Source organism: Myotis yumanensis, unplaced genomic scaffold, assembly GCF_028538775.1.
Source record: "Myotis yumanensis isolate MYYU_CA2020_CCGP unplaced genomic scaffold, mMyoYum1.0.hap1 SCAF_5, whole genome shotgun sequence".
NCBI lineage: Eukaryota > Metazoa > Chordata > Mammalia > Chiroptera > Vespertilionidae > Myotis > Myotis yumanensis.
In genome coordinates this window covers 30433145-30457445 of record NW_027223756.1, presented here as the reverse complement: position 1 = coordinate 30457445, position 24301 = coordinate 30433145, and the positions used below count along the sequence as shown (strand labels likewise).

General features: G+C 45.7%; 1 protein-coding gene across 1 annotated transcript in view; it reads right to left on the bottom strand.

Annotated features, from left to right (window-relative positions):
* Window positions 1–14857: 14857 nt before the first annotated feature.
* The window catches only part of ETF1 (eukaryotic translation termination factor 1), a 35025-nt gene continuing 25581 nt past the window's right edge, over window positions 14858–24301 (bottom strand). Inside the window, exons 7-11 of the mRNA XM_070414896.1 lie at window positions 23883–24012; window positions 21601–21756; window positions 21096–21160; window positions 17417–17564; window positions 14858–17158 (exon numbers count right to left, since the gene is read on the bottom strand). Coding sequence (XP_070270997.1) covers window positions 17076–17158; window positions 17417–17564; window positions 21096–21160; window positions 21601–21756; window positions 23883–24012 — 582 coding nt within the window. The 3' untranslated portion in view covers window positions 14858–17075. The remainder of the gene's footprint in view (window positions 17159–17416; window positions 17565–21095; window positions 21161–21600; window positions 21757–23882; window positions 24013–24301) is intronic.

Here is a 24301-nt window from a genome sequence, read left to right as displayed (position 1 = left end):
TTCCTCACCCTGTTCCATTGCCAGGACATGACTTTTCTCATCTTTTTAGACAGAAGACTCACAGAAAGAAGAATGATCCCCAAAGCCCTGGCAGGTGTGATGTGGCTCAGTTCATTAGAGTATTGTCCCTCCACACCGGAAGGTCTCAGGTTTGATTCCCAGTCAGGGCACATGCCTAGGTTTCGGGTTCAATCCCAGGTAGGGGTGTGTACGGGAGGCAACCTATTGATGTATCTCTCTACATTGCTGTTTCTCTTCCCCCCACCACCTCTCTAAAAATCAATTGAAAAGAAAAAAATGATACCCAGAAAAGAGCTCATGAAGCAAGGAGGAGATCCTGAGGTCTCTCTCCCTCCTGAGACCTGCCTCTCCTTCCCTCCTGCACTCAAACCCAGGGCTTTCCTACTGGCATCTCTCCTGGGCAAGGCTCTGGCCCAAGGGTTCATTTAGTGACTTGTATAATTTCTAAAGGATCAGTATTAATCTTCTCCACCTACAGGATGAGTGGCAGCTCGAAGCCAAGTGCTTCCCAGCCAGGGAAAAAAATGGAAGTTTCCCTTTTTCCTGTGTCTCTCTCCCCCAACCTCCCTTTTGCGGGGGAGCTGAATATGCTCACTCTGGAGGGACCGAGGGAAGCCCAGACGGACTCTAATGCAATTTTGCCTCCATGAAGCTGGCAGCTGGGAACCACTTTCCCTCGGCTTGCCCTCTGCTGGGGAAACTCCATGACAGAGACGAGGCAGCTGGCAGGGGGAGGCCTTCGGAGTTTGAGGACGCTACTGCTGCTGCTGCTGCTGCTGCAGTGCCAAGCCAGCCCACACAGGACCCCACAGGACTGCGCTGCCACGGAGACTGAGGCTGATGCCCATTTGGTTCCTAGAGCTCCTAGAAGGCGATGCCTTGGGACCTGGGGGAGGATTTCTTTTTCAGGGACACGGTAGCAAATACAAAGGAAGACAGTATTTATTAGAAAGCTTGTGGATTGGGAATCCGAAGACCTGGGCTCTAGCCCTCAAGCCGCCACTCCATGGCCATGTGATTTGGGGTCAGGTTGCTTAAGATCTTTGCCTAAATTTTAGTTTCCCCATTGGTAAAATGAGTGGTCTACTACCTCCCTCATAGGATGGTGGGAAGAATTCATGTATGGGCCCTAGCCGGTTTGGCTCAGTGGATAGAGCAACAGCCTGCGGACTCAAAGGTCCCAGGTTCAGTTCTGGTCAAGGGCAAGTACCTGGGTTGTAGGGAGTGTGCAGGAGGCAGCTGATCAATGTTTCTCTCTCATCGATGTTTCTAACGCTCTATCCCTCTTCCTTCCTCTCTGTAAAAAATCAATAAAATATATTTTTTAAAAAGAAATAATGGATGGGAAACTGGGACAAGTGAGATGGTTAATAAATACCCATTTATTCCACAGAGGGGCTCTGGAGAAGGAAAAATCACTGGATTACCGAGGCTTTATGGGTTATCAACTTCTATAGAAGCAAGCACCAGCATTAGGCCGTTTGTTGGGTGCCTGGTTTTAGTGAAGATGTGTGTTTACCATTCACCATGAAACCCCGAGAGACTCCCTAAATATCCTGGTTTCTCTGGGTGGCTAAGGATCAACCCACAGTGCAGAAGGAGCCTGTTCTTCAGAGATCCAGTCAGCATCTCCATTAAGCCCTTTCCTGCCCTCCACGAACCAGACCATCTTTTGTGCCACCAGCACTGTATCCCCATTCTGGGAGAGGCCAGAATGACACAGCTACTTGTCTCCTCGTGATCTACAGTGGAGGGAAGGAGCTATGTCTCTGCTGGAATTGAAAACATCCTTGAGGGCTGCAACTTATACAAGGAAGGTTACCATGCCAACCACAGCCTCCTTGTCCAACAAGGACGAAAGAAAACAAGGCCGTGGGTGATATACATCTATTGTGTGTGTCCACAAATTTGCCTGGAACCTCTTAGGAGCTGCTAACTGCAGTTCAGCAGGATGGAGAGGCAGGAAGATCCGAGTTGGATTTAAGCGGGACTCCAGGGCGGGCAGAACTGATGTGAGGGCAGGGCAGGGCCAACACGGGAGGATTGGGAAATGCTTTTCTGAGATTGATACCCATCTCCTGTTGAAATGTGTGGGTGTGGTACTGCAGCAGGCGTGGGAGGGTATGGTGTCCTAGATACCAGGTTCTGACTGTGATGGGAACTTCAACTTCCTCCAGGTTCTTTTTGCCCTTAGCAGACATTCCAGGTCACCTAAGCTCTGAGGTAGGTAGAGAAGAGAAGCAGGGAGGGAGGGCAGGTCATTGGGATGGAGAAAGGGGAGCATCAGGGCCAACACCTGCCTCTGGTTCAGGCACCAGATCTTGGCAATTAGGTCCCATAGATGCCACAGAAGGGACAGTCTTCCCCAAGGGACAGGTTTCCAGGGAGAATGGTCAATCAAGTACTCAAGCCTTTCATGTCTCCTTCTTCCCACACCCACTTGGGAAAGTGCACAGAGAACTGAGGAACTGACATTCCTTAAGCACCTTCTCCAGGTCAGGCGCTTTCACACATTTGATCTGGTTACCACAACAACCCTGCAAACCAGGAACGATCACCCCCATTTTACTGATCAGGAAAGTGAGATTCGGAGAAGGAAGTGCCTTTCTCAGCATCAACCACTGGAAGAAGCTGGGACTGGAGCTCCCTCTGTCTAAACGCCGCAGTCTGGAAGGGAAAACTCTAGATTTGACGGTTGCCCTATTTTCTTCTGGAAATCTCTCTTCTGAATCCGTCAGCTCCCCTAGAAGCCCTGCCTTCAGCTGGGAAGAGGTAGAAGGGCACACACAGCAGGTGCCAGGGAACACGGCCCCCACCCCGCTGGTGATGGTGCGGACCACGGAGATGTCCCTGCGGGCCCTGCCCGCTGCAGGAGACGCCTAAAGGGCATCCTCTCATTTCATCCCCATCAGCCTCGGACGAGGAATCCGAGGCTCCGAGACCAAAGCGCTTCACCCGGGGTCACGGAGCAGGTGCGCGCGGAGCTGGGAATCCCGCTCGTCTCGGTCGGGCGTCCGCGCCAGGCTGGACCCCGGCCCCCGCCGCGAGGCGCGCGGGAGCCCCAGTGCCCGTGGCTCCGGCGCAGAGAGGACCGAGGGCGCAGGTGGGGGCTGGGGAGCAGGGGAGGCGGAGGCCGCCGGCCCGGCCTGGACCCGACCCGCAGCCGGGGCGCGGAGAGGGGGCGGGGGGGCGGGGGGGGGGGGCGCGTGGCGGCTCCGCCCGCGGCGGCGGAAGCGGCCTCCATCCCGGGCGGGCTCCCCGCCCCCGGCCCGCCCCCGCCCGCCCCTCGCCATGTTTGGCGCTTCCTCCCGGGACCCTACGAGGCACTTCCTCCCGGCGCGAGGCCCATACATGGCGCTTCCTTTCCGGCGCGGCTGGCAGGCGGCCCGCGGGCGGCTGTGGGCGGGAGCCTGGCCCTCCGCGTCCGCCCGCGCCCTGGAGCCGGCGGCCGGGGAGCCGCTGCCAAGGAGGGGGCGGCCGGCGGGCCGGGAGCGCGGCCAGGGCCCGGCCGGGGTGAACGTGGGGCCGGCGGGCCTGGGAGTCCCCGGTGGGCACGGTGCCTCCTTCCACCCCAGAGGCTCTGAGGTTCTCACCCGCCCCCGCCCCATGTCCTGTCCCCTCTCTCCCCAGCCCGGGACGCAGCACACGTTGCTGGAGATCCTTCCGCAGCTCCAGCCCAGGCCCCCGCCGTGCGCCTTGGTGCTCCTGCCCTTGCCCTTTGCCAGTTGGTCTTCGGCGTTTCTCCGTCTTCCCTCCTTCCTTTACCCAAGCCGTCCCCTCGGTCCGGAGTGCCCTTCCCACATTCTGGGAGGCCAGCTTCGTCCTCTACTTGGTTCAGACGCCCGTCCATCTGGAAATCCTCCCACCCCCACTCCACCGGCCTGTTCTGCACTTACACAGCATCATATATATATACATCGTTTATTTACTGAGACTGCGGCTTGGTCTTACTCTCTCTGGGTTCCTGGTGGCCAGCTCAGTGAGAGCTGATACTGTATCTGAGCAAGGGGAAAAGGGAAAGGACCTGTGTTCGGGCCAGCCACAGGGCCTTCACCCTGCACAGGGGCCCCTGGTATCTTCTGCTAGGCTCCCTGTGGTCTGGCGGTCATGAGCCTCTGCGTGAATAGTTTGACTCTGTAGGGAAAGTCGGGAGGGGTAGGGTGTGGGGAGCCGGAGCTGGCAGTGGGGCTGAGGTCTGGATGCAGGGCAACCCAGGTGCCCCCACCACCCAGCATAGCCTCCCTTACTTCAGCCTGACAACTCTGGTTTATCCACTGCATGAACCAGCAAGCCTCTACAGGCCCTCCCTAGAGCGCTTCCAGAGACTTCAACCTGGCCCAGCCGCACGTGACTACCCTGATCTATCTGCCAGGAGATGAGCAAAGGTCAGAGAGAGGGACCAGACCTAAGCAGGGTTCCTGAACCCCCAGCCCCCAGCCCTTCCAGAAGTGCAACATGTCACCAGAGTACAGCCCTTCTGTTGGACTATCTTGTGAGCCCTTGATGGTTGTGCCGTGGGTGAGGCAGGGAAAGAAAAGCTCAGAGTTTGGGACAGAGTCAGGGAATATGCCAGGGAGGAGTTTCTAGTGCCAAGCAGCTGTTGGGCTTGATCCAGAATAAAATCACTCACAGGCTCCCAGTATTTGGCTGGGCTTGTACACACACACACACACACACACACACACACACACACACAGTGGGGTATGGCCAAGATGAGGAACTTGTTGGTCTCTTGGGCCCCAGGTCAGCTGAGGGCCTGTGAGTTGGCTGCATGGAGAGGAGATGATCTGTAAAATCCAGAACTGAAGGATTAGGGGTTAGATTTTGGAGAAAAAAAAGCTGGGTCTCCAGGCCTGGGCTGCATACCCAGGGCTAAGGATGCCTCTGGCCTTGTTTTCCCACCTAAGGCGGCAGGCCCCCAGCAGCCTCCTCTTCCCAGCCACCATCTAGCATTGTGGGTAATGTAGTACATGGCCAGCTTCTCTCTGGAACTAGTTCCCACCCTCCAGCCCTCCCTCTCTCTCCCCCGCTGCCAGCTACCACCCCCTCTGCTCCAGGCTGAGGGCAGCACAGGGTGAGAAGGCGGTGCCTGCGTGTTGCAGGACTGGGAGATCCCCAGCTGGAAACCAACACGCTATTTATAGCTGAGCCTAGCAGAGGGGGAAGTCCTGAGAGGAGCTGGGTAGCTCCAGCAGTCTCTGCTCCAGCTACAGAATCTGCAGATCTCTGCTGGGTAGGCCTCGTGTTCTCTTCTGGTGAGAGGGCTTTGAGCCTTAGAAACACTTAGGAAGCAGTAGGGGTCCTGGGAGGCTCCCTGCCTTAAGAGAGACAGATACTGCCTCTGCTCCATGGGAATGTTTGGAAGCTGAGACTTTTTGCAAAAAATGCCAATATGACAGTTGTCTGGTATGTCTATGTATTTTTCTTCTCATTGTTTTCCTATGCATGCCTTCTCATTAAAATTATATTCCCTTTAAGGACAGGAACTAACCCTTCTTTTGCCATTGGCACCAACCCCATCTTCATGCTGTTAGCAAGTGATCTTGCCAAAAGGAAAACCAATTCCTCCCTGCCAAGACTGGGTTGGGTGTGACTTTTGTCCTCCAAATCCTCTGCCTAGTGCCCTGTGTCTTTCCCAACAAAGCAGAGAATCTTTACTTGACGGGGTTCACCACTTGTTGACATGGTGTCTGCCTTGTTGCCGGCTATCTCCCCATTGTCTGGCATGATAAACAATTGTTGAGTGAATGAATATGAACCTATGATAGCTAATACTGTTTGTAGAGTATTTGATACATGCCTCATCACCACACTCCCCCTTAGTTCTCCGAGCTTCATCCACACTGCTTTCCACTGACCTCCTCAACTGTACTCCCCCAGCCCCACATGTTGTTCTTGTACCGCTGATGCTCTTCCTTCTCTTTGCCCATTCAAGCACCAGTGTCTTTAGAAAAGCTTTCTGTGCGTTCACTGGCCAGGTCAGATTCCTCTGTGGCAGACTCTCACTGTGGCCTTCCTTCAGGGTTAACTGCAGCAGGGATTTCACGTTCATTGGAATGATCCACTAGCCTGGAAACCCACTGGGACAGCAACTACGTCTCTGCGCCCTGTGACTGTATCCTAGGGTCTAGCACAGTGCTTAGCTGTAGTAGGCACTTTTATGTAACAAATGAAATAAAAACTTAGTTTATTTAACAAAGAACCCTATTTTAAATGTAAAGAAACTGAAAGAAATAACATCTCAAGATTACACACCTCATAAGTTGGTAGAGTGGGACCTGGGCATCTGGCTCCAGTGTCTGTGTTGTTAACTCCCTGCACTGTGCTACCTTTCCATCTGCTAAATGACTTATTTTTTTTGTTTGTTTCTTTTAAAAAAAATTTATTTTTGCCCTAGCTGGTTTGGCTCAGCGGATAGAGTGTCCGCCTGCGGATTGAAGGGTCCCAGGTTCGATTCCGGTGAAGGGCATGTACCTGGGTTGTGGGCACATCCCCAGTAGGGGGTGTGCAAGAGGCAGCTGAATCGATGTTTCTATCTCATCGATGTTTCTTGCTCTGTATCCCTCTGTGTCTCCCTTCCTCTCTGTAAAAAATCAATAAAATATATTTTTAAAAAATTTATTTTTAAAAATTTTATTATATTTTATTAAGTGCTTTTTGAAAGTAAAGAAGAGAATAAGAAAGGTATCTGAGAGAAAGGGACTCCCCCTCTCCACTCATGGAGATGCAGAATCGGAGAGTAAGAAGATATATGAATGGCTAATAAGCACATGAAAAGGTGCTCAACATGATTAGTCATCAAGAAAATGCAAATCAAAACCAGAATGACATCACCAGTGAACAATCCAAAACAGAAATTGAGAAAGTAATTTAATTTACTATAGCATCCAAAAGAATAAAATCTCTAGGAATAAATTTAACCAAGGAACTAAAAGACATATGAAGAATACTATAAAACACAGCTGAAATTAAATACGAAATAAAGGGAAAGACATTTGAGTTTATGATTGGAAGACAAGATTAGGATGGCAATACCACACAAAGCATTCTATAGAGTCAATGCAATCCTTATCTATCTGCCGTTCTGCAATCTTTATCTATCTGCTATTCTGCAATCCTAATAGCCGTTTTGCAGAAATGGAAAAGTTGATCCTCAAATTCATGTGGAATTGCAAGGAGCTCTCCTAGTACCTCAATGTGTTCGCTAACCAACCCGGAAGTTCTCTGAACTCCATTATTTGTGGGTTTTATGGAAGTGCCATTACTTAGGCATCATTGGTTAAATAATTGGCCCTTGGTGATTAACAATCTCCAGCCCCTCTCTCCTTCTGGATGGGGCTGGAAGTTCCAACCCTGTAAACCAAGCATGTCAAACTCAAAGGCTAACATGGGCCAAATACATAAGTTTATGTGGGCCGCAAAAAACAAACAAACCACACTTCAATTTCCATAGAAACGTAGGTTTATTTCAATAGAGACATATTGAATACAAAGGGCTGAAATGAGTAATCGTTAGCATAAAATAATAGAACATTTTAATAAAAATTAATATTTTTTTGAACATTAACTTACCAGACACTGAATAACTGCACAAATTAATAAGCGTAATCAAATAAACCTATTTTTCTTGTCCTCTGAAAGCAAAATATTTCGTGTTGCACACACCAAACAAGTCGGTCCAAGACTAATGATGTGGCAATCGGCTGCTAAACTATTCACTGCTAGTATTATTGGAGAGAAATAGTGCACTTGCACGTAAGGGGCATAAGGGAAATGAATGCAACATGATTTTAGTAATTGGTCATTAGTGAACCTTGTAGTTTGCTATTAATAACCAGAGGCCCAGTGCACAAAATGCGTGCACAGGTAGGGGCCCTAGGCCTGGCCAGTGATCAGGGCTGATCGGGTCCTTCCAGCTGCCAGCCAGGGCCTCCCTTCCCTAGCTTCCCTAGCTGCTGGCTGCGGGCCAGGGCCTCCCTTTGTTCTTCGCTGCCCCCTGTGGTCAGTGCATGTCATAGCGAGCAATTGAGCTCCCAGTCTCCCCATCGAACTCCCATGGGGACAATTTGCGTATTATATATATGTATATATATATATGTATATATATATATAATGTATAACAGGATATTGTAAAAATTAAGTTATGAAAAAAAAATTAAATTTATTTTCCCTTTATTAAGAAGTTACAAATGTGTCCTTATCCCCCCAATGTCCTCTCATCCCCCAATTCTGCCCTCACCCTCACCCCCTGTTGTCCACATCCATCACTTATGCTTATATGCATGCATACAAGTCCTTTGGTTGATCTCTCCCCCTCACCCCCACCCTGAAATTTTTATTAAAACGTTTCTTACACACTGTTATATTGGCTGGGCCGCAAAAATATTTGTTGTGGGCCGTGAGTTTGACATGCTTGCTGTAAATCATACCTTCTGGTAACCAGCCCCCATCCTGAAGCTTTCTAGGGCCTCCAGCCACCAGTCATCTCATTAGCATACAAAAGACACTTATCACCCAGGAGATTCCAAGGGTTTTAGGAACTGTGTGTCAGAAACTGGGTACAAAGATCAAATATGTACAGTTGACCCAACAATAACATGGGCTTAAACTGAGTATATGGTTTAGACTCAAGTTCTTCAAGAGTCAACTGTATTTCTTTAAAAAAAAAAAAAGTATATATATATATATATATATATTATCGATTTCAGAGAGAAACATCAATGATGAGAAAGGATCATTGATTGGCTGCCTCCTGCATGCCCCACCTATATGGGGATGGAACTCAGGCATGTGCCCTGACTGGGAATTGAACCACAACCTCCTGATTCATAGGTCGACCCTCAAGCACTGAGCCATGCCAGCCGGGCTGTGTTTCTTATTGTATCCCACTGCTCAACAATAAAAAGGAACATAGAGGTGATGTGTTATAGAATTGTACACTTGAAACCTATATAATTTTATTAACCAATGTCACTCCAATGACTTTAAATAAAAAAATAAAAGGAACAAATATGGAACAATATGGATGTATCTCAAAAATTTACCTAAATGAAAGGGGCAAAGTTAAGGAAGCTTGGTGAATAAAAGACTACATATTGTATTGTTCCAGTAATATGAAGTTTCTGGGAGAGGCAAAACTTATGGAAACAGAAAGCAGTTCAGTGGTTGTATAGGGCTGGGTGTGGGAGCAGGGGTTGACTTTAAAGAGATACAAAAGACCTTTTGGGGTAATAGACACTGGATTATTTGATGTTTGCACAATGTACAATTTTATTTCAAAAATAATAAACTTACAGGGAGTGCATTTTATAGGTTATAAATTATACCTCAATAAAGCTGTTAATAATCAACAAAAATGATAGCAGGGTGAAAAAAATCAACGCTCTGAAATCCGAGTGGCTTCCTGGCCTTTAGGGCAAGTCAGGACCGATTCATTTGCCTCTCCAAACCGACCTCTCACCTGTCCAGGCTGGTCCCTGCTCACCAGGCAAGGCACCCCAAGATGAAGAGGGAGCCACCTTGTCCTCCCCTTGTCCTTTAATACTCCTCATTCTTTCCAGCCAAACTCCCTGAATAAGAAACAGACATTTGCTGTTTTAAGCCTCTGTGATTTGAGGCTTGCTAGCACATCATGACCCAGCCTTCTCTGACTGGTACACCTTTTCTGGTTAATTGAACCCACTTAGTTAAACAATCAAACACCACTAACACTTTCCTTTCCTTTATTTTCTATATCCAGATAGTCAATAGCCCTGATAGTTCTCCCCTTAAATATCCCTTAAATCATTTTTTTTTCTTTCCATCCTAACTGCCACTATTCCTCTTGTAATTACATTTTTATAAATTTTCTAAATGGGTTTCCTGTGTCACCCAGCTCTACCTCTACATGGTATTCTTTGATATCTGCTGGAGTGTTTCAAAATAAAAGTATTTTTTTCCTTAAAAAATAATACTCATCTTTTATTGTCATTCCATGATATCTCTTCTGCTGGACCATTGACCAGTAGGGATAATGCCTGTGTTGGTCACCACTGTATCCTACCATCTTGCATGGGGCCCAGTGTATAGGAAATGTCTGTACATGCTTGCTGAATTAAAAAATGAGAACAGGGTTAACCCAAGTCCATTGTAAGGAATAGAGGTGGCAGTGGGCTGTGTCTACGGGAACTGAAAGCTAGAGGAGACTGGGTTCCTGAGGGCATGCTCAGCTCCCCAGGGAGGGGCAGAACCCCTTCTAGACTGTCTCTCTTTAGAATCAGTTTGACAGGTAGGGGAGGGCCTCTAGCCCTAAGCACAGGAATGCATCTTTATCTAGAGGAGCTTCAACTCCTGTTCCCTGGGGACATCCTGCCCTAGTACAGAGTCCCCTTCTGCAGGCCCTCCAGTGGGGCTGTGTCAGGAGGTTGGTCCATCTCACCCCCCTGGGGAGCCTGTGCTGGGAATGTATTCTGGTCTGGACAGCCACGTAACGTGGGACAAGCGCTTGCATCAAGCCCTGATTTCTCCTCATTTTCTTTTTTTTTTAAATATATTTTATTGATTTTTCACAGAGAGGAAGGGAGAGAGATAGAGAGAGTTAGAAACATTGATGAGTGAGAAACATCAATCAGCTGCCTCTTGCACATCCCCCACCGGGGATATGCCCGCAACCCAGGTACATGCCCTTGACCGGAATCGAACCCGGGACCTCTCAGTCCGCAGGCCGACGCTCTATCCACTGAGCCAAACCGGTTTCGGCTCTCCTCATTTTCAAGCCCAGTTCCCACCTCCCTCCCCCCATGTAGCAGAATATCCCTGAATCCTTGCCTTTACCTCAGAAGATCCTTGATGTATCTGCTTAGAGAACCTCTATGAAATCTCCACTCTCCTATCCTGGTCTCCAGGCTTCCCTGGAAATGGGTTTGCCCTTTAGGTTTCCTTTGGGTAGGGGTGGAGAACAGAGGGGCTGAGCCCAGGCAGGGCCCTCAGCAGAGTGGAAAAGCCAGAAGTCTGACAGAAACCTAGATGGGACTAATTTGGAACCCTGGGGGCTGGACAAGCAAGTTAATCTACACACTCAAGCCAACCCTGACTCACAGGAAAATGACTTTGAAACAGCTTTCATAACCCCACCTGGATGTTGGCCACCTTTCCCCTCCCAACTTTGTCTGGCCTCAGGCTGCTCACTTACTCTCTCTGATCCTCCCTTTTCTCATCCCTAACAAGGAGGAGAAAAAGGCTTAGATGAAGAATAAGGAGATCATCCATGTGTTAAGAGCACTGAATTTGGAGTTGTAACTTCAGGTGCTCATGTTGGCTCTAATTTGCTGCTAGAGCTCAACAGGTCATTCACTATGTTACTCTCTGAGCTCCAACCTTCCATCTCTTGAATGAGGGAATTGGAATGTAAGGTGCCCTTCAGGTGCTAAAATGATTCCTTAAGAAATGAAAGTATGGAGCAACAGAGCTACATAAGGATGTGGCTGGAGATAAAGGACTAGTCTAATGACACTCTTGTCCTTTTTGAGAATGGGCTCTAGGCTCCCAGGTACAGCTCTGCCTTGTTCCCATCATCCCCAAGGTTCTCCACCCACTCCAAAGCCCTTGCTCTTGATTCTGCCTCATCTCAACCAGCACCAGGCCAGACCCAAAGCCGATTTCATCTCTGAGACATATGACAGCAGCTCCTCTCCTGACCCTGCCTCTGCTCCTCTTCCTTCCAGTTTGGGCCCAAATCCCAGGCTCAGACCACACCCCATCCCCTCTCACTGGCTGATTCAGAGTAGGGATTTCTCCTGAACTGAAAAAAACCATTAGCAGAACTATTCTAAGTGCTGACCTCTGAATCAAACCCAAACTCTGAGTAAAAACCGAACTTGAATAAGCAAACCAAAGTTGTTTTTTAAATACCTTGTGAAGCAGTTAGAACCTAAACACTCATTATCACATTCATTCTATAATGGATGGTCATAACTCAAAATTATTAAAGACAATTAAATGATGCTCATACCTTTTTCTTCTGCATTTCTAAAAATTCAAAAATTTCCTTAATGAATGTCTTATTTAACCCCTTTGATACTTCAATGTATATTTCCTAAGGAAAAGAGTATTCTCTTACATAACCACTGTATAGTTATTGAATAGATTTAACATTATTACTTTTATCTACAGTCCACGTTCCAGTTTCATTAATTGTCCTATTGGAGACATATTTAAAAGCAGGGAAAGATGCCTTAGTCTTTGAGAAATTTCACTACATGTGTATTTTTCTTTGAAGATGTTGGGTAAATTATGGTGTCTTCTACAGAGTCCCAGGGAGCTTCTTTTATCCATCTTCAACTATGGCTGTGGATAAGCTGAGCTGACCATCCAAGCATGTGTTGGGCAAAGTCAGAACTGTTAGATGGGTGCCTTCCAAATGCAATCCGAGCCATTGGTTGTCTCTGAAAACACAAGGCTTGGTGAGGTGAGTGCACCACCTCACATCTTCTCGGCAGTACCAGCAAGTATTGTATTCTTCTTGAGCAAGGAATGACATGCATTTGTATTGGCCTTGGAACTAAACAGACTTGTCTTTGAGCCCCAGATTTTGCCACTTAGTAGCTTATGTATCTACCTCATTGTTTTTCCAAGAATCAAATGAGCCAATGCACATGACACAGCACCCTGTCTGGCACATGGTAATGATTTAACAAATATTAGTGATTGTAGTTATTTTATAGATGGGTAGCTTGAAACTCAGAATGACTTCAAGGATTTCCTGGACACTTCTCTCTGTTCACTTTTTAAAAAAATATATATTTTATTGATTTTTTACAGAGAGGAAGGGAGAGGAATAGAGAGTTGGAAACATCGATGAGAAACATGGATCAGCTGCCTCCTGCACACCTCCCACTGGGGATGTGCCGGCAACCAAGGTACATGCCCTTGACTGGAATTGAACCTGGGGCCCTTCAGTCTGCAGGCCGACGCTCTATCCACTGAGCCAAACCGGTTAGGGCTGTTCACTTCTTTTGGTAGTTTGGCCCCTCCATTGCTCTAAATTTTAAGGGTAAACAAGCTGTACCAGGCATATCTTAATGCTTGTCACAACTCCCCACCAGAACCAACCAATGTCTTCCACAGCCAGTATCCTTAACTCTAGCACCACCTTGTGGTTTGCCAGCACAAACTCACCCTGGCCCCTTCTGGAGGACCAAGGTTGGCTGCTCCCATCTTCGAGCCCTTGCTAAGTGCACAGCATTGTATTATGCATTTCACATGCCTTATTACATTTAATCCTTACCATAATCTAATTGTTACAGTTAGGAAAATTGCTTCTCAGAGAGTAATTTGCAAAATCTCACTGGCAGAGCTAGATATCAGGTATCTTGCTCACTGTAACACTATCTTGATAGCTTTACATCTGAAAAGGCTCTTTAAATTCACAAGCTTCCTTACAGTAAGAAAACAGGGATAGAAAGGGACTTACCTGAAACCACAATCACAGCTAATGGCAGAGACAGAACCAGAGCTGTTTGTCCAAAGAGCCGACTTGGCCCTGGACTCTCAGTTGAGCCTCAGTCTGAGCCTGCCAAGCAATTTCAGATTATACCCATAACGAAGTTCCCAGACAGGGTTTAGAGGTGATTATTGGAGAACCCTGGAGGTAAACTGATTTCACATGTATCTCTATTTCCTGTTGTTCACCCATGTCCTCATCAACTCTGGCACCCAATGCTTCCATACTCTCTGGCTGGTCAAACAACAATCCCTTCAGGGTGGGACTTGGCAGGTGGGAGTCCCAACAGGCGCTCACTCAAAAATTGGCAACAAAGGAGAACCTGGCACAAGGTTTAAAATTCCACCTTGGCGCTTAGCCCCGAATCCACTGTGCCTGTCTGGGAGCACCATGGCATGAGAACTGGAGCCAGAGAACAAAAGATGGCAAGTGCTGCAGGCCCAGACAGGCGAGCACAACAGCCCACATATCCGGCACCACTGTGCTGCCTTCCAACTTCTGACTTCAAACAGCACCTAGGGATGCATGAGGAAAGGCATGCGTAGGCACATCTGCCCTTCCCAGAGGGTGACTGGGTTTCATCAAAGTTATCGCCTAGATCCGATTAGAAAAAGGGCCAAAGTATGCTGAAAAAACAAACACAAAGTGACAGAAAAAGTGCTATTATGGGTCAATTTCATTAAAACATTGTTTTCTGGAGAAAGCAAATCATGCATCACTCTGGCTCTAGGCTTCCTAAAGTACCACAGAGGAGCTCCAGCACCTAACTTTGGGGAAAACTAAACAAACCCTTTCTTGCTGCTGACCTGGGCCAGCCTCATAAAACTTTTTACTTTACTTTACAACAGTGTTACCTATGCAAGATCGAGTGGAAGGTTAGTTTCTGTTCTTCCATCTGGACCATTCTATTGACTCAAAGGAAACCAGATATATAAAGAAAATCAATTTTGAAATCAGGCCTGGGATAAAATGACTTTGCTACTGAAGAGCTATTACTTAACCTCTTTTGACCTATAAAATGGGGTACATCATCAAGTTCCATGGAATGTTGAGTTACATGGGACAACAGTTAAAATGCCTTAAGAAGGGGGACAGGTTTTCCTTTGGTGTGCATGTGGAATCGAAGATACAAATCAGTTTGGCCCCAGCAACTTGAACCTCCTTCCTCTGGTAAATGAGATCATGACCTCAGACATCCTTTGCATATATCTTCCCATAGGCAAATGGAGTGAAGACAAAATCTTAGGCTGAAAGTTATCAGCCATGACTAAATTGACACATACCTTGGAGAGCTCACTCAATCTCCACATTCAGATCTTTCTAGGAACAATCCTAAAGAATCTCAAGCACACGAAATATATTCTTAAATATGGTTTAATACTCTTCTCCATTTCTGTACATCACGACACCAAGATTTTGCTGCTTAGGATCTCTCTGTAGAGACTATAGAGAATGCAAAGGCTACGGTTTTTACCCCCTCATATTGATGTGTTTGTATGTTAAGTGTAATACATATCAGTATATATTGATACACACATCAATATATAATGCAATATATATCACCGAAGAGAACACATTGATTAAAGAAATACAAAAATTTGGCATCATTTCCAAACTTAAATAGTAAAAATAAAAACTACAAAAGGAGCTGCATACCCTAAATGTATCATGTGAAACAATAAGCATAGTCAAAAATGTAAATTTACATCCAATTTCTCTGGTCTTGTCATATCACATTAGACCCATTTACAATGGCAAAACCCTAAGGTACTGCTGCGAAGAGGGCATGTTTGCTCGCTCTTGGGTGTTCTGCAAACAAATAGCAGAGCCCAAAGCAAAAGCCTGTTCCAGTGAAGCCTCCCGCATTGGTGAATACCAAAGAACTGACTCTTCTCATTGGGGGTTGAGACATCAGGTTACACATCGACAGACAGTCATTTGGACCTCAGAGTACAGTGTGAGAACCAGAAACTTTACATTTAAGACATACTCCCTTCATTCAAGTGAAACAGGATTATTGGAACGATAGGCAGGTCTGCAACCTAGGAACAAGGAGCTGGTTCAGACCAATAAAGCTACGAGTGACTGAGTCAAGTTAATGAAGAACAGCAGTCAGGCACTAAAGTGTTGAAAGTACCCAATTTGAAAACCAAATGCACCCCACTACCCTATCAGTGTGAGGTGATACCAATTGACTTTTAAAACCTTTGGCCCTTCAAAGTCCATTTGGTATACTTTTTTCCATTGCTACCACTGGGCACATCCTATACACTTTGTTCACTGTCACCACCTCGGGCACATGATACCTTGCATGTCAGCTGGGGTCAAGTCCAACTCACAGCCCAGCTGTGAAGCATGAGCTTCAGGTTTTCAAGCCCATTTGTGGACCCAACATGGTTATGTCCTGGTGCCAGAAGCTGTGTCCCATCCCTTCCCGCCCTTCCCACCCCGCCTCTCATGTTTTCTCCTATGAGAGGTACTTGCAAGTCCCATATTCGAAACAGATGCTCCCACCCCACCAGGAGGTCAGGGGTTAAAATTACATGCAGTCACACATGTCTTATCTGTTGTTCCTATGAAGAACCTTGCAGTTCATCTTTAAAAAATCAAAATATTCACATAATCTCATGCCATCCAACGCAAGGAAAACACGACCACCTCCCCTTTACCAAGGACAGACCCAAACAAAATAAAATAATCTTTAAATTTCTTTGCTTCCACTTAAATTGCATGTTTTATTTATCCCACTCCCAGCAATAGCACAGAAGCCCCAACATGTGCATCCCAAACTGGTTTCTAAGCTAAGATTATGGGAACCCTTGTCAAAGCAACGGATGCTAAGGGCTCCCAAAACCCCGGCACAAATTTGCCTGCAAAACACATTGAAGGAAACAGTGCACTGGCCCAAATGCTTCATGTGTCAGCTTGACTTGACAATGCAATTTGCATCCTTGAAACTAACAGTCTGGAGGGGGGACGGGTAGTGTGAGGGAGTGAAATTGCCTATTAGCTCACCCTTTCAACATTAAACAAGAGACCGAGAGAGAAATGATTCCAACATTTCACCACATATATTTCTTCTTATGCAGTCTAAGCTGAGAATGCCATGTAAATGGGTCACTGCGAAATGCAGCAATTTAATTTTTTCCAATCAAAATAAGAAACAAATCAGTATGATCTCATGTCTATTAACTTTTGAAGGTTTACAGCAGTTAAAGTATTTTTGCTTCTATGTATGAAGGTTAAAAAAATCATTTTTTTTTTTTCATAAAATACAAGAGCAACCAATTTCACCATCGAGTAAAAGTAAAAACTGGGATTCTTGTTTAAATTAGTCCAAAGTGGCATTTAGGAACTTAGTTGTAGGCTGCTGCTGCGCTGACACCATGACAAACCAAAGTGTAGGGTTGGATCTGGTTGTTTCCGCTTTCTTTTCAGTATCCAATGCTCATGGATTAAGTTCTGGAAATGTTCCAATTGTAAGGCAGGGATCTGTTTGGATTCCACCACGGGTATGCTCCTTGGGTTGGATGCTGGAGGGTGAGGCACATTTTGCCGGACCCATGTCGACTACCTAGTAGTCATCAAGGTCAAAAAATTCGTCGTCTCCTCCTTGGTATTCCATTCCCTGGAAATCTACTCGGTACCGCAAGATACCTGGGGACACAAACCAAAGAGTAAATCACCAGTCTTCAACAGAATGAGGAAGGCCCAATTCCCTTGCAGAATTAAAGAAAGCTACTAGTAAAAGGTAATGATTAAAAAAATGCTTCCAACCACGGAACAGGCAGCCATGCGCTGCCTCTCCCTCCTCCTTCAGTGGATGATGAGATGAGCACACCTCATTTGAAGTAACATTATTTTGGAAAGGCCTTGGGCCTGGCTTTAAGTTTAGGTTTCTAATTGGCTACTCACCTCCAATTCCACCAAATCCTTTCACAAATTGGGATCCTTCTTGTGACTTATCTGTGACAATTTCCAATGTAGCTCCAAATTTTTTGTAGTTATTAGCAAACCATTCCAGCAAGGGCATGCTCTCAATTAGTTCATGTTCTTGTCCTGTCTTCAGGGGCGACCATGAGATACAGAAACAATGGGATTAGAATATAGCAAGACTTAGCAATTCTTGTTCCCCTGCCCCCCATCATTCTCCCTCTCATTATGTATATGTGTGTAAAACTCTCTTAAGTGAATTCTGATTTCTAGTGACATAACTGTAACAACACAGAACTTCTGATTATTTCAAATAATGTTCTTCCCCAGGCTCTAGCATCAACAATGAAATGTCAAAACACACTTAGCACCTCTTCAACTTATGGATCCTACTGTTGTCTCTAGAAGTCAGGCTGTTGTAAAGGGTCTCTAGGCATTCAAATGGCCCAGAAGAGACACACAGAATTGTTTTTGGGAGCAGCCTGATCAAAATAAAGTCTTACATCTCAGAAATGGAGGAACCTACCACCTGCTGTGCTGGGCAGGTGGCACCTTAAGCTCTACTGATGCTTTTACACCAAACCTGCAGAAGCCATTTCAGCAAAACAGCTAATACAGTAAGTAAAAAAGCAGCACAGATTTCATGGGGCAGGAGAGGCACTATTAAATTAATTCTACCTCTGCCTGGCCAGAGTGGCTGTGTTTTGAACGTCCACTTATGAACCAGGAGGTCATGGGTTCGATTCTCGGTCAGGGGACATGCCTGGGTTGTGGGCCCATCATTGATGTTTCTATCTCTCTCTCCCTTCCTTTCTGAAATAAAAATATATTATTTTTAAAAAAAGATATCGCCCGACTGGCGTGGCTCAGTGGTTGAGCATCAACCTATGAGCCAGGAGGTCACGGTTCGATTCCCGGTTAGGGCATATGCCTGGGCTGCGAGCTCGATCCCCAGTGTGGAGCATACAGGAGGCAGCTGATTGAGGACTCTCTCATCATTGATGTTTCTATCTCTCTCTCCCTTTCCCTTCCTATCTGGAACCAATAAAAATATATTAAAAAAAAAAAAAAAAAAGATATCTTCGAACCAAGATGGCGGCATAGGTAAACGCCTATACTTGCTGCCTCCCACAACCACATCAAAACTACAACTAAAAGACAAAATGGGTACCATCCAGAACCATGGGAAGGCTGGCTGAGTGGAAGTCCGACAACTAGAGGGAAAGAGAAAAGCGCATTTAGACTGGTAGGAGGTGCAGAGGTGTGGAAGAGTGGAAGTACAGAGGCGCGCAAAATGGGCTGGCAACTGGGTACACTGTGGTCTTTTTCAATCAGGAGGGAGATACAAACTCCTGACTACTCTAAAATCCAGTTCGGGGCGAGATTCTAGGGACCCAGACTCATATGGGGAGAAACTGGACTGTGGCATTGGGCCAGAACACGAGGGAGGCTTTCTCTCAGAGGTGCTTGCAGCGTTCATTGTTCCTCCACGGGGCCGCGGGACACAGAGACCTAGGGACCTATCAGGGCAGGGCTAACCGTTGCTGTTTGTACCGCCCTGTGATTCCCTGAGACCACGCCCCACCCAATTTACAACCCCACCCAAGCTGTGTGCAGAGGGTTCTGCATATAAATGGCCTGGCCTTCTGCAACCTAACCTAATAAACTGTAGCTGGGTCAAAAAACCCCCCCCAGAGCTTCCAAAAGAAGGCCTAAGGCACGTCAGCAGCCTGCACTGCTTCACAGCTGCGCCTCATCTGGGCACCTCCATACCCCAAACAAAGAGGAGGAATCTGCAGATCTCTCTGTAGCTCCTGCTGGGTGGCCTCAGGCAGTGGCTGACTTTGCACCTCCCTGGAGATCCAAGAGTCAGTGTACCCAGTGGTCAAAGTGAGACCATAACGGATTACAACTCTTCAGACCCATAAGAGACACACTCAGGGGGCAGACTCAGCACCAAAGCCCCACTGAAGCAAGTCCTGCCCCATAAGGGTGTTTCCAGCACAGAAGTTCTCCCATTGTAGACACAACTGGTCCTCACAGCCAATTGATCTGGAGGTCAACTCCTCCCAGTGATATCAACAGCAATCAAAGCTTAACTATAAGAAGACTGTGCACACAGCCCACCTCAGGTGACTGGGGAGCCTGAGCCACTGGGCCCTATAGCACACCTAGCACACAAAACCACTCTATCAACCCAGGGAAGCAGCCAAAATGTGGAGACAAAGAAACATGTCACAAACAAAAGAAATGGAGGAAAGCAAACTACTGGATATAGAGTTCAAAACTACGGTTATAAGGTTACTCAAGAATCTTGTAGAAACCTCCAAGGAATTTAGTGAGACCCTCAAAGATATGAAAAAGGACCAATTAGAAATTAAGCATACACTGACTGAAATAAAGAATAATATACAGAAATCCAACAGCAGTCTAGAGGATCCCAAAAATCAAGTCAAAGATTTGAAATACGAAGAAGCAAAAAAACACCCAACTGGAAACGCAAAAAGCAAAAAGAATCCGAAAATATGAAGATAGTGTAAGGAGACTCTGGGACAACTTCAAGTGTACCAACATCTGAATTATGAGGGTGCCAGAAGAAGAGAGAGCAAGATATTGAAAATCTATTTGAAGAAATAATGACAGAAAACTTTCCCTACCTGGTGAAAGAAATAGACTTACAAGTCCAGGAAGCACAGAGAACCCCAAACAAGAGGAATCCAAAGAGGACCACACCAAGACACATCATAATTAAAATGCCAAGGGCAAAGGACAAAGAGAGAATCTTAAAAGCAACAAGAGAAAAACAGTTAGTTACCTACAAGGGAGTACCATACGATTGTCAGCTGATTTCTCATCAGAAACTATGCAGGCCAGAAAGGAGTGGCAAGAAATATTCAAAGTGATGAATAGCAAGAACCTACAACCAAGATTACTCTACCCAGCAAAGCTATCATTCAGAATTGAAGGTCGGATAAAGAGCTTCACAGATAAGAACAAGCTAAAGGAGTTCACCACCACCAAAACAGTATTATATGAAATGCTGAAGGGTATTCTTTAAGAAGAGGAAGAAGAAGAAAAAGGTAAAGATAAAAATTATGCACAACAAAGTGACAACAAATACATATCTATCAACAAGTGAATCTAAAAATCAAGTGAATAAAAAATATAATGAACAGAATAAACTGGTGAATATAATAGAATCAGGGGCATAGAAAGGGAGTGGACTGACAATTCTTGGAGGAAGCGGGTGTGGGAAGAGACTGGACAAAAATCAAACACCTATGGATGAGGACAATGGTGGGGGGGGGGGGTTAAGAGCATGGGGTGGGGTGGGAACTGGGTGGAGGGGAACTATGGGGAGAAAAAAGAGGAACAACTGTAATAATCTGAACAACAAAGATTTATTAAAAAAAAAATCTTCCTTTTCACTATTTCGAGGATGAGAATATTTAACTACTTTAAAAATAACTACAGTAACCACGACTTGGCCTCCTTCTTTGGAATCAGGTTGGTATGTGGCGGATAGTAGCTGACCACCTCCTGTCACCCCCAACTGACAAACAGGAGGTTTGGTTTCCCAGACGGATACTGTACACTGCCAGTGCTCTAACATATGGATTCGTCTTTCCGTGCATGTATTACCAAGAAAACAATCACATACCTCTTTGTCTGTGAAATGAGATTTATCCTTCTCTTGTTCTGGAGTTAGATAGAGAATTTTCTCCTCTGCAGTAATGGGGAGGGGGGGAAAATGTGTTAACTTGGTTCTCACATGCTAACAAGTATAAGCCCCATGAGATGAGTTAGGTTAGATAAAAGGGCTTCTGAACTTATCCTACCAACTTTTTTCCCCATATGATTATTAGTCAGCAAGCATTGAGTATCTACTGGGTACATTGCTCCTATCATGAGGAACCACCAAAGACATCAGGATACAGCCCTGTTCTCCAAAAATTTAACAATTTTAAGTAGACATTTAGCAGTTCAAGCAGAAACTATGCAGGAATATGCTACAGAATGAAAGAGATGGGAACAAGGTATAGATCTGCCTTCTGATTGGTCCTGCAATCTGTCATCTCTCCTAAATCTACCCTCCCGCCCCCGCCCCGGATTCCTTCATACACAGGTCAGTAACAAACAGCAATCTGATTTTCTAATTTTCATACCTTCTGTGCCTTGGCAATGAAGGACGTATCTCATTATATCCAGATTTTCGTAGACTATTAGAATTTCTACAGCTCCCATTTCTAAAGCTTTTAGTGTATCTTCAACTCCAAAACAGTACTTGCCCGTGTCCTGGCTGATTTCATCAAAGTATCGTCCTGTAAGTAGGGACAAGTCAATAAGGACATATATTAAAGTTTCCTTTGTAGATATAGACCCTCTTACACTCAAAATCAAGAGAGAGATATATTTAAAAAACCAACTTAAAAATGAGTAAGTGCTTGCCCTAGCCAGTTTGGCTCAATGGATAGAGCGTTGGCCTAGGGATTGAAAGGTCCTGGGTTTGATTCTGGTCAGGGGCACATGCCCAGGTTGTGGGCTCGATCCCCAGTAGGGGGCGTGAAGGAGGTGGCCTATCAATGATTCCCTCTCATCATTGATGTTTCAATCTCTCTCTCCTTCTCCCTTCCTCACTGAAATCAATACAAATATATTAAAGAAAAAAAAAAGAGCCCTAGCCAGCGTGGCTCAGTGGATCAAGAGTAGGCCTACAGACTGAAGGATCACAGGTTCGATTCTGGTCTAGGGCATATGCCTGGGCTGCAGGCTCAATCCCCAGTAGGGGGCGTTCAGGAGGGGGCCAATCAATGATTCTCTCTTATCATTGATGTTTCCATCTCTCTCTCTCCCCATCTCCCTTCCTCTTTGAAATCAATTAAAAAAATATTAAAAAAAAAAAAAAACAACAAAAAGAGCCCTAGCCGGTTTGGCTCGGCAGATAGAGCGTCGGCCTACGGACTGAAGGGTCCCAGGTTCAATTCTGATCAAGGGCATGTACCTTGGTTGCGGGCACATCCCCAGTAGGGGGTGTGCAGGAGGCAGCTGATCGATGTTTCTCTCTCACTGATGTTTCTAACTCCCTCTATCTCTCTCCCGTCCTCTCTGTAAAAACTCAATAAAATATATTTTTAAAAAAATGATTAAGTGCTCAAAACCAGTGAAGAAAATACCACTAGTTGAGGCTCCAAAAATTGACTCTGAAGAGGCAATAGCTGAGCAAACAATGGCCATACTAATCTTTAATTCAGGCTCTCTATTCATCACTCTATTACAAAGGATAATTAATATGGGAAATAAGACTGAAGTTTGGGCCTGGCCGGTGTGGTTGATCATTGACCTATGAACTAGGAGGATAGGGCACATGGCTGGGGGTTGCAGGCTTGACCCTCAGGTAGGGGGCATGCAGGAGGTAGCTGATCATTGATTCTCTCTCACCTCTGATCTTTCTATTTTTCTCTCCCTCACCCTCCCAATCAGGGAAACACACACACACATATAAATATATTATATACTAGAGCAGTGGTTCTCAACCTTCCTAATGCTGCGACCCTTTAATACAGTTCCTGATGTTGTGGTGATCCCCAACCATAAAATTATTTTCGTTGCTACTTCATAACTGTAATTTTGCTACTGTTATGAATCGTAATGTAAGTATCTGATATGCAGGATGTATTTTCATTGTTACAAATTGGACATAATTAAAGCATAATTGATTAATCACAAAAACAATATGTAATTATATATGTGTTTTCTGATGGTCTTAGGTGACCCCTGTGAAAGGGTTGTTTGACCCCCAAAGGGGTTGCGACCCACAGGTTGAGAACCGCTGTACACTGGTGGGGTCCCTCAGCCTGGCCTGTGCCCTCTTGCAATCCGGGACCCCTCAGGGGAGGGGATTGGGCTGAAACCAGCAGTCTGTAGTCCGCCAACCCCTGAAGGATGTAGTAGTGCAAGAAGTGGCAGGCGGCCAGGGAGGAGCCTGAGCCTGGGGCTAGGCCGCGCTCCGCTCCTGCCAGAGGCTGGAGAGGCTTGCGCAGCTGCAGCTGCGCTCAGCCAGCTGTGAGTCGCATCAGGTGAGCCGCATCGGCTGAGCGGAGCTCCCACTGTGGGAGCGCACTGTGTTGAGCGTCTGCCCCCTGGTGGTTAGTGTATGTCATAATGACCAGTCAAACGGTCAACTGGTCGCTTAGGGTTTTATATATATAGATTAGATAAAAAGACTGAATTTTGGTTGCTATTGCCAAAGGGTAAAAATAGTGCAAATATAAACAGATTTATTAGACCTAATGACTAAAGAAAGATTAAAATGATTCCACTGTGAAACATCTTAATAAAAATGCTAAATCTTCCTCTTACCCTTTTAGCATGTTTCATATGTACAATCACGTATAAACATATAAAAACATTTCACAGAATAAGTAAATAATTTGCATTCCACCGATACCTATTAATTTCTTTTCTTGAATGAATTTCACGTTGGAGAGGACTTCAGTAGATAACTCAATAGCTTGGTTGAATCCATTTTCCCCACCATAGGATATATCAACTAATTTTAAAACTTTTGATTGCAACCTCTGACACAAAGAAGGAAAAAAAAAAAAGAAGCATAATTAGTAGTTCAAAACACCTTCACTAAGACCCATTACCTCTTAATGGCATGCAAAACTTGGCAACTGATCACGAAGTCTAAAGAGGGAGAACATGCCAGGCCCAACTTATTCATTAGCAGGTCTCAGTGAGCAACACTGCCAGGATATACTTCCCCAACCAATCATATCACATATTCTATTGGACCTATATAATTCATTAAATATAAACAAAACTAAATTTCTTGGGAAGGAAAGAGAGAATTATTACTTCTTG